The 10,677-nt window shown below is 53.6% G+C and overlaps 1 protein-coding gene across 1 annotated transcript in view; it reads left to right on the top strand.

Moving 5' to 3' along the window:
- EFHD1 (EF-hand domain family, member D1) overlaps window positions 1-10,677 on the top strand; it is a 50,686-nt gene that overhangs the window by 12,718 nt on the left and 27,291 nt on the right. The window contains exon 4 of the mRNA XM_006893535.1: window positions 32-207. Within this exon, the coding sequence (XP_006893597.1) occupies window positions 32-207 (176 nt within the window). The remainder of the gene's footprint in view (window positions 1-31; window positions 208-10,677) is intronic.

The raw sequence follows: 10,677 nt of genomic DNA, 5'->3' as shown, positions 1-10,677 counted from the left end.
CGCGGCACCCGAACCCGCGCCTTCTGCGCAGTCCGCCCGGGTGCGGGCCGCCATCGCCGCCGCTGAGCTCCGCTCGCAGCTGAACCGACCGCTGGACATCCAGGAGGGCGCGGCGCGGCCCCGTCGCTACAGAGTTTTCAACCCCTACACCGAGTTCCCCGAGTTCAGCCGCCGTCTCATCAAGGACCTGGAGAGCATGTTCAAGCGGTGAGTGCCTGCGCGCCCGGGGTCCACAGCGCGCCCGGGGACCCAGTGGCGTCTGAGGGGGACTCACACCGCGCCAGGGACCCACGCCACACCCTGGTGACCCACACCACGCCTCGGGAACCACGCTGAGCCCGGGACCCACACTGCGCACTGGGGACCCACGCCGTGCCCCAGGACCCACCCCGCCCCCGGGACCTACACTGAGCTCTGGGGACCCACGCCGAGCCTGAGCCCCACACTCTGCGCCCTAGGGACCCACGCCGCACCCTGCGCGCTCGGGACACGGGGCGGGATGGCAGGGGTGCCTAGGAGCCCTGGGTCCCGTCTTGGTGAGTCAAGGTGGAAAGAGGTGTGCAAGGGGTTATCCTTTACGTTCGATCCAGCGTTCCCAGTGCTGCGCGCAACGGGGACACCAAATTGGACTGCAGTAGCGAGGCAGGGGCCTTGCCCTTTGGGACCCAGTTCCGATATGCCCGCTGGAAGGTTAACCCGCGCCCTGGCCCCGGGAAAGGAGCCGGCGCGGGTCCCAGATTTGCTCCAAGCGCAACTTCTAGGAATGGAGACTGCGCCACGCCTGAGGGCTTTTAACTTTATCTCCCTGGGGAGAAACTTGCTCCAGGAGCCCTTTTTATCTGATCCAGCCCTGGTGGGTGGCACTGCGGTTAAAGCAGGCGGTTGCTATGCTGGCGAAGGATCTGATAGTTGGCTCCTGAAAAAATCCGCAGGTTTGGAAACTGGGTGCGTTCTTCTCTGTCCTACAGGGTCTCTGAGGACCGGAATTCTGGCAGTGCGATTTGGGTTCCCTTCCTCCCCCTTTAATATTTTAAAACAAAAGAGGAAAGTTAATACTTGGGGCACAGTGTGTTTCAAGGCAAGAACCGAAGTTGAGAACTGGGCCTTGTTAAACTGGTAAAATCAGGGCGTTGCCGGAGTTAGAGCACCAGGGGAGCTCAAGAGGCGACAGATCTTCTTGTTCTCTCTAGCATGTCCCTGGGGAAGAACCGAGGTTGGGGTGGGCTTGGTACTACCCACCTGGCTGCCCGGTTCCGACCCCGAGGCTGCTGGCCCTTCCTGGACACCGGGCAGTGGATACCAGGTGCACAACACCCCACTGACTGCCTACTACCTCTTTGGACCTTGTGTCCTCATGTGGAGAATGAGGGCAGTAATGGTTTCAGCCTTTTAAGGCCACAAGTGCTGTGTACCGGGTAGCGGGTAAGCGCCTAACTGAGCTATTAATATTTCCAGAATTGGGCCGGACCGGAAAACTGCCTGGGGTAGCAGAGGCCGAGGGCCAGGTCGTGCACAGAGCGCTTTGAAAAGTGCATGGAATGTATTTGTCTTCGTTGTAGAGGCTCTATTTAAAGGCGCTGTGGCCAGCGACGTGTGGCTTCTGGTGCCAAGGCAGTCCCCTCATTCCCTCCATCCTGACTGGCCAGCGCCCTGGCTTTGAGGCTCTCTGACATCCCTCATCCCCTCCGTCCGGACTGGCCAGCGTCCTGGCTTTGAGGCTCTCTTCTCTGACATTTACACCTGGTGTGTGTATTTTGGGCAGTTAACAAGCTGAGCTGGTGGATAATGGGAAAGGTGAGTTTGCCAAGGCCCCTTTGATGATGTGGTGGAGGATACCTTTCACGTGGAGACTGTCCTGCCCCAGTTCCACCCAATGCAAGAGGACATCCCAAGGACTGTGGACCCTTCAATTGATAGGTTACTTGGTGGTTACTAGAGTTTCATTAGTTTTTCCTGCGTAACAATCTTCAAAGGCTAGGTTTTTAGTTGACTGCTTAAGAAAAAGCAAGAAAATCTTCCAGAAATCAAGCAGAAACAACATAGGCAAAAGGGTGTGTTTTGGGGTTTCAAGAGAGCTGCCCGTCCAATTCTGTGATGGAACTTCTCCAGAACTACTGTGGTGAACAGGATTCCAGATCAGGACTCCTGTAACTTACAGGAAAATTCAGCATGAACTGAAAGGAATCACTTGGCTCCCTTTTGATGATTTTAGAGTCAATGTGGCTTCAGGTATGGTTGGATCCAGGAACTCAGATGTCAATATTCCCCTTTTCGTAAGCCACCTGTCCCCGTTCTCAGGTGGTGGCAGTGTGGCCAGCAAGTCCAGTGGGAAAGAGTAGCCAGCAAAGGCCTTATTATGTTTGTTTTTTGTTTTTTTAGCTTTACTATTGTGTTTAGTTGACTCTGAACTAGTTACAAGAAATTCATTGCCCTGATTGTGCAGGCTTGGGCCATGTGTCCTTTCCCCCGGGAGTGAGAAGTTCAGTCCTACCGCAGGGGTCTGGAGATGGGTGAGGGTAGATGCCCATTCTTGGACCTTGACCTTGAGTGGGGTTGCTCAGAGCTGTTGCTTGGTTGACTTCATTCTCAGCCATGAATTTCAGGAAGCAGGACTCGGTAGTTGTCATCCGGGAGTGGGATGTGAGCGGCAGCTGTTCCAGAGACACCTTCCTGGGGACAGGATGGCACAGATAGAGCTTCGCATACAATTGACTAGACCTGGCCTCCTAACTGTGACCTTGGGCAAGCCACGTAAACCCCTTTGTTTCCTTGCTGGTAAAGTGGGCACAAGTAACCCTTCCCTGGATTGTTCAAAGCGCCTGGTGTGCTCGGCTGTTTACGGAAGGGATTCTGTTCTGGTTCAAATCTGTGCAGAAGCAGCTCGGAGGAAAGGCCTGGTGAGGTCTGTCTGACCAGTCGGCCATTTAAGGCCCTGAGGAACACGGTTCTGCTGACCCTCACGGGGCTGTCTGGAGGAAGAATTGGCTCAAGGCCAGTGCATTTTCACCACTTCCCTTGAGGACTGGTGGCTGCCAAGATGTCAGGAGCAGGTCTCGAGGGAGGAGGGACACTTGGCGAATGCCACATTGACTCCTGCTACTGTGGTTAGGAAAGCCAGAATTGATGCCAGAATTGAGCGGCCTGTCCTGCATTTGGGGAGCAGGGGGTAGGGGTTGTGGTCATGCGCAGGTCACTTAATCACTCCTGTCTTCTCTGTAGGGACATTGGTCCTTTTATGGGGGTTTGTGAGAATGAGGGGAGGTGTTGGGTACCAAGGGAAGCAAGGACACAGCAGGCCTCTGGCCCCCATGTGGCACTGGTGGACCACGTTTACAAACCTCTCAGACCTGGTACCCACACTTTCCCCTCCTCCACCTGCAGGCTCCCCACAGCTATGGAAATCGAGTCTCCCAGGGCCCATGCCTCCCTACACTCAACCACCCCTACCTGAACTCACAGGTTGGCCTCACCATGGACTATTGGGTGCTCGTGTCCGGGTGCTCTGCTTAGTCCTGGCCCACTTTGGTGCCCAGGGACTGTAGTTGATGGATAGGATGGTTCACACACACCAGGTCATCAGGTCAGGCTAGGGCTGGCTCTCCCTAGCCCCTGGCACTGCCCTTCCTGACCCGTCTGAGCAGCTGCTTCCTGCCACCCAGCTGGTTTTGGGTCCTTGTCCTAGAGCTGTACCCAGGCAGCCAGGATGACCACTCTGCTGGGCCCTGCTGCCTGTCCTGTGGTCCACACTCCCCAACCTGCAGAGTCCTCAGGTCCAGCTGGTCTCTCGGCTGCTCTTCTCTGTTGCTTCCTTTTTCTCCTGCCCACTGCCCTATGTGACTTTATTTTTTTTAATGATGAAGCTTTTCTTTCTTATTTTTTTTAAATGTATCTAAGTACTTTTGAAGACCTGGTGGGTCACGTTTTCTGAAATCTGTCACCTTACTTCATGTCCCTTCCATATGGGACCACTACCTACCAAGGCTCTGGGCCCACATGTCTCGTCTGCTGCCCGAGCTGCTGCCCCAGAGCCCACCCCAGCCATGGCACCTGGGTGGGCCAGCTGGCCATGACCACTCTCCGTCCTAACTGGAGTCTAGAGTCTCCCTCATTTTTCTTTTTTCTCACTTTTAGACTCTTGAGTCTCTGGATGGTGCAAATGTTAAGTGCTTTTTGTTTTTTGGTTTTTAATTTTTTTTTTTAAGCTTTTTGGGTTTGGGGTTTTTTTTAAATTTTATTTTTTTATTATTTCTTGTGGGTACTGTCAAATCAGATCTGACTGGTACAGGAGGAGATTGTCCCTCCTTCTCCAGCAGAGCATCTGGTGGATTCAAACCATGTACCTCTGGGAAAATGTTAAGGTGTTAAGCTATTACTGGAATAGTTGGCAGTTTGTATCCACCACGAGATGTCTCGGAAGAAAGGGCTGGCAGTCTCCTTCTGTATCGCCAAAGGACATCCCACAGCTTGTTTCTCACCAAATTACTTTCTCAGTTTTACTCACTGGTGCAGTATTGTGAGGCCGAATCAGAGTGTGAATTCTGAAGGCGGACTTGCTGTGTTTGAAGCCCGGTTCTGCTGCCTGCTACCTGGCAGCTTACTTAAAACTCCCACAAAATGGTGATAGAATGGCACCTACCTCGTGAGGTAATTGGGAGAGTAGATGAGTTAACACCTGGGAAGTGCTTAGCTCCCACTTTGGCCCTTCCCGAGGGGCCTGGGTGTTCTGGTCTTCGTCTTAGCACGGAGCTGGGGTTTTGCTATGGTGCACTCTCAGTACTGTCCTGTGTAAATGTCTAGTAGTTCATGAACGCTTTGGCACGTCGCTGCCCTTTGAAGTTGGCTTGGCCTGATGTGTTAGCTGTGTAGTGTGTCCCTGGCCTCGCAGAATGACTGGTCCATGGGACAGTGTGTCCTGTGGGTTGGTTCTCTGAGGGAGGGACTTACTCACTCTGGTGCTGTTCACTCAAGACCCTGTCAGCCTTCGCTGCCTCACTTCTGCTGGGGAGTCGGTGGTGAGGTGGCGGGCTGAGAGATCCTTCTCAGCAGGAATCCTGGGGTTTCCTCTTTGTGTTGTTAGGTGACATTGAGTTGACTGTGACTCACAGATCTGAACGTTGTCCATCTGGCTTCGCCCTCACAATCTGGGGTTTCCAGGGTGAAAATCACTGACTTAGCTGACCCCTAAACCAGTTCCAACTCAAGGCAACCTCATGTGACAGAGTAGAATGGCTCCATAGGGTTAACTTTGTCGAGATGTTGTCAGAGAAGCCTTGGTGGTGTAATGGTTAAGCACTTAGCCGTGAACTGAGAACTGGCAGTTGGAACCCAGGTGTGTAGGAGGGAGATGAGGCTCTCTGCTTCTGTGAAGATTGGGCAGTCGAGTCGGACTCTTGGTGACCCTATGAACGACAGACCTGAGCCCTGGGCTGCCCTGTGCCACCCTCATCACGGCTGACATGCCACGCCATTGCTGCGGTCACTGTGCCAACTCGTCTTGTCAAAGGTCTTTTGTTTTTTCACCATCCCTCCACCTTCCAAGCATGAGGCCTTTCTGAGGAAGAACCTCTCCTAGCAACATACTCCGAATGTGTAAGCTTTGCCCTCTGCCTCCTAGGAGCACGCTGGTTTGTTCTTTTGACAGCCCATGGTACTCACCTTCAACATTACAGCTCAAAGGCATCGCTCCTTCTGTCATCCTTTTTCATTGCTCTCAGATAAACAGCAGGTGATTGGAAAGAGCAGGCTTGAGGAAGGCACACCTTAGTCTTTAATCTGACACCCTTGCTCTTTGGGACTTTGGAGAGGTTACCCTGACAGCAACCTTTCCCAGTGTCTCTCCTGCTCTCCTGACTGCTGGTACCATGGGTGTTGATTGTGGATGGGGACCCCTGTGAAACAGTTCTGCTCTACCCTCTTGGGCTGCTGAGTCAGAGTCAAGTCGATAGCAGTGAGTCTCACAATGTTTGCAGAATCAGGTGGCCAGGACTTTTCCTCTGCCTGCTGAGTCTTTTGAGTCAGTTGTTGTTTTCGTGCAGACCCAGGAACCAGGCTTTCCAAAGTCTTAATCCATGTGGATTCATGGTCTTATCTAAAAAAACCCCCACCAAATCCCAAAACACAAAACCGACAGAAAGCCCCTGGCTTGTGTGCCAGGAGCGAGCTTACTCTCAGGAATATCCACATGCTGATGTCGCTGTCCGAGCCGTCCAGCCCCCTTGCAGAAATAACCTGCCTTGCCCTGCACAAAGTACACCCAGTTTTTGTTTGAGGACGGCTAGATTCATGCAGATACTGCGGTGAAGCCAGCTTTGAGCTTTAAAGTTGCACTTTTCCTTTTTTTGAAAGCACTTTGCTTTGGAATTTCCTTAAAAAAAAAAAAGAAAGAAAGAAATCTGGGGCCCTTGAAGTGGATATATTCATCTCTGTACCCCAGGGGCCCGCACAAGTGTGCTTGTCTCCTAAATGGTGTGTCTCGGAAGAAAGAATTTTCTAATGCATTTGGGAAGCTAGGGGCAGCCAGCAGGCTGGCCAGAGAAAGTTCCTTCTCTCTTTCCAAGCGTGTTACTGGATAGCTTGAGCTCAGAGAATAGTGGCCTGATTTTAAAAGAAGACTGAGAGGGCTGAGGAGAAACTGATTCTAGAGCGTGTCTAGCGTTGTAAGGAGAGCTGGCAGGGCGCGACCAAGGTCAGACAGGGAATTTTAATTGCCCGGACTTCTCTGGAGGCCACTTCCAAGGGGACGTAACAGCAGCCCCTTTAGGACAAGCACAGCTACAATCTATCTAAGTGTAGCTGGACTGTTTTTGCAGCAGGCTAAAAGCTTGGGCTTGAATTCCCCAAAGAGAGGGTGGGGAGGGCGCGTTCAGCTTCAAGGAGGTTGTCTCTTGTATTAAGAATCCGAGATGGTGATGTCACGGGCGTCCTGCCAGCTCCTGACTCCTGCGTCACCACTGACACCACCACCACCCCGAAGCCCTCATTTCTCGCTCCCTCCACCCTCTTTCTTTCCACCCGTGTGGTGGCTCAGTGGTAGAATTCTCACCTTCCCTATAGAGACCCAGGTTCGATTCCTGGCCGTCCCCCTTAAGAGCAGCCACCACTGCCGGCCAGTGCGGGCTTGTGTGTTGCGATGACGCTGAACAGGTTTCACTGGAGTGCCTGGACGAAGGCAGACTAGGAAGAAAGGCCTGGTGATCTATGTCTAGAAAGGTACTGACTAGGATTGGAGTGACTAGGAGAGACTATGGTGGCCTACTGGTAAGAAGCTGGGCTGTAGTCCCAGAGGCATGCAGTGCAAATCCACCCAGCAGTCTGTGGGGGACTGGACAGTCCTCTCCCGGGTCATTAACTGCCACTGAAACCCGCTGGGGGGGGGGGGTCAGTCCGACTCCACAGCACTCAACAACAAACTCAGGATTAGTTTTACCTGAGCTAGAGAAAGGTTCCCCTGGTTAACATGGGGGTCCTGTTAGCTCCTATGTACCTGTCTGGGGTTTTGCATGCATTTGTGGTGCGTTTGATGGTAGATCTGAGTCCTGGAAACCAGGCACAGGCGTCTCATTAAAGGGGGGATTCCTGAATGCCTGAATATCGAGTCTTTGTAATATAATTTCTGTAATTTTAATTATCGTTCTGTGGATGCTTCTCTGGGGGGTAAGATTTTTGGAAGCTGGGATGCACCAGGGTCAGTGTGTTGGCACCTGGTGTATGGGGTATCACCTGTCCCAGGCAAACTTTTGGACTCCCCCCTTGTCCCCTCCCACTTTCCAAAGAGCCCAACATCGCCAAAGCCCCTGCCCATCTCTCTGAGCTTGGACCTTCTGGTTTTCTTGGACAGACTCCCCCATTTATCCTCCTCTACTCAGGATACCGGCCACGGAAGCCCATCCATTTTTTCCACCCCTCTGTACGTTCTTCACTGTCATGGTGTCTGTGCCTCTGACTCTTATTTCTAGAAGGGTCTTGGGGAGAGGAGAGGACAGTGCCAAGGCCAGCTGCCGTCTTCGCTGGTGACCAAGGCTGCCTCTGTCCCTCTCTGTGTCTGCCTGATGTCTGTTGCCAAGGGCTCCCCTCTAGGCTTGGTGAGCTCTGTCTATATCCTGCATATGTCAACATAGGGGGTCAGGCCTGTTTTTACTTCCTTTCAGTCTTCCCTCAGCCTGTCCTCAGTGGTGCTGAATGGAATTGGAGACTTTTGTTCTGGGGGTCAGGCCTGGTTGCCTGGGATACCAGCTGCCACCTCACTGCTAGGTGTTAGCCAGTCGAGTCCATGCCAGGGTGTCATCTAGAGGGCAGACCTTCCCCTCTTGTTGGCCGAGTGGCCTCCTGGGCTCTTCCCCAGGCAGCTGGGCAGGGAGACAGCCAGAGTCAGTCTGGATTGCAGGGGGTAGGAGGACTGTGCTAGGGCTTGGAAATGGTCCCTAGCCTGGCTTCCTGGGGTAGAACAGGAGGGGCCAGGGTCTGTAGTTCATGCCTGCCTGGGGTTGGAGGACTTGAAAACCCTTTGAAAACCCTGTTCACATTCCTGCTCAGAGCCACTCCCTACCTTCCCATCTGTCCTGAGTTTTGTGACCAGAAGGACCTTGTTTGCTTCCTTCTCAGAAGGCTCCCTGCTGCCCAAACACCGAGTCTGCATCCCTGCTGCCCCGAGGTCAGCTCCAGCTGGTCCTTGGTGGTACGTTCTCCCACCTCGGGTTCCTCAGCCCGGTACACACCCTGCTCGACAACCTACAAAATCCCTCCCCCACCTCCAATTTCTGATCACTTGTACTTAGATCTGTTGGGTTGTTGTTGTTTTGTGCCATCAAGTGGCCTCCGACTCATAGTGACCCCGTGTACAACAGCTCTGAACCCTGCTCTGTCCTGAGCCAGTTTCCCTGTCTCTGACACACCTACCCCGTTACCCCAGTCACTGAGTCATTCCTTCTCATCCAGGGTCTTTCTCTCTTGCACTGTCCTTCCACCTTTCCAAACATGATGTCTCTCTCCAAGGACTGGTCCCGCCTTGTAATATGCCCGAAGCATGTCAGACTGAGCTTTATTTCTTTGTTTTGTTTTTAAAGTTTTAATCTGAGTGAAAGTTTACAACATAAATTGGTTTTCTTTCCCTTTTTTTTCCAAGTTGTTTTTCGATTCAACTGTCCATTCATACCTATGTTTAAGAACATGCATTACAGAAGCCACACATTGTGATCACTTTCCCCACTTCCTCCCTATGACTCTATTGTCCCTTAATCCCCTCTGTTCTATCCTCTCCTGCCTTTTGGGCTTTATCCTTGGGTGAATAGCGCCCTTTTGGCTTGTGCGGGTAGTTATTCTAAAGTGTGCGTTCCTCCCTGGTGCTGCGGGCCACCTCTCAGGCCTGTCTGTCATTTATGTGGAAGCTGAACCCATGTCTGTAGGTTTTTGTTGGTTCTTGGGGAAGTGCCCTCTTTCTGGGCAGCGTTTGCTCTGGAGAAGCAGAGGGATGGAGTCTTCAGGGCTGAGCGGCTTCCCAGGCCTGGTCCAGAGCCACACACGGAGCAGGGACCCCTTGGTCACTGTCGGAGTGCTGAACTCTTGCAGGTCACCAGCCCCTGATGTCTGTCCAGCAGGAGCCCTTCGGCTCACGGTGACAGCCGGGGTAACTTGAGCCCTGCGTAGGGTGTTGCACCTCCTTCCCCGAGCCACTGACCCACACAGCACAGGCCCTGAAGCTAAGCTCCTGTAAGTGAGATGTGGAAACGGTAAGTGACCCTTTCAGGTTGTCCCCGGACCGCGTGACTGCGCGGTGGAGACCTTAATTAGGTCGCCGGGTTCCATCCTGGTGTTCTTTACACTCGTGAGGAAGCAGCGGCCATGTGTTAGGAGGGGATGAGCCACCGCAGCCCCCCACACCCCACCCCAGGCCCTGCCTCGCTCGTTCAGCCACACTCCAGCTTCCCTGGCCTCCTCCGCTGATGAGGGGCCAGTTCTTGTGCACTGGAACTTGTCACTGGGTGCGACCCGACTTCAGGGTGCCCAGGTCTTCTGCACCATGGGCCTGTTGGCGTGTTGCCGATGGAGTGTCCCTTTTGGGGTGCTTGGTTTCTACACCTGGGTTGCTGACATAAGGGGGAGTGTGCTTGTAGCAGCTTCACTCCTATTAGAAGCAGTTAGGGTGCCCCAGGCCGAGGGGCCAGGTGCTCAGCCTCTACCCTCACCCCAGAGGCCGCTGGCTGCCCCTTGCAGGGGCAGGGCACTCTGATAGCAGGCATTCGGTGGTCAGGTCAAAGCAGATTTCACTCCTTATCATGCAAGCCTGTGTCAGGCGTCTGTTCTGCACCCCTCCTCCCCTGCCCCACTGTGTAGATGGGGGGTGCACAGGGCGCTAGCAGGGTGCCCTAAGCTCTGCCCTGCCCCCTCAGCTCTGGTTATGGGCCTCCTGGCACAGTGTACAACTGCAGGGAGCCAGGGCTGCCCTTGGGGGACACCCATCCTCCCCTAGCCGCTCACCAGAAGGGGAAGAGTGTGCTCAGCGGTGCCCTGTGAGTGTGTGAGTGAGTGTGTGTGAATGTGGGCAAGCCAGTGAGTATGAGTGTGGTACGAGAGCGTGTGTGAGCCCATCAGAGTGAGTAGATGACTGACTGAAGAGACGTGAGTGTGTGAGAGAGGATGTGTGCAAGTGTGCACGTGAGTGTGTGTGAGTGTGGGTGTGAG

The sequence above is a fragment of the Elephantulus edwardii genome, unplaced genomic scaffold (genome assembly GCF_000299155.1).
Source record: "Elephantulus edwardii isolate Elephantulus edwardi_28Jun2011 unplaced genomic scaffold, EleEdw1.0 scaffold00127, whole genome shotgun sequence".
NCBI lineage: Eukaryota > Metazoa > Chordata > Mammalia > Macroscelidea > Macroscelididae > Elephantulus > Elephantulus edwardii.
Note: the sequence above shows the minus strand (reverse complement) of the source record. Positions and strands in the feature narration are given on the sequence as shown.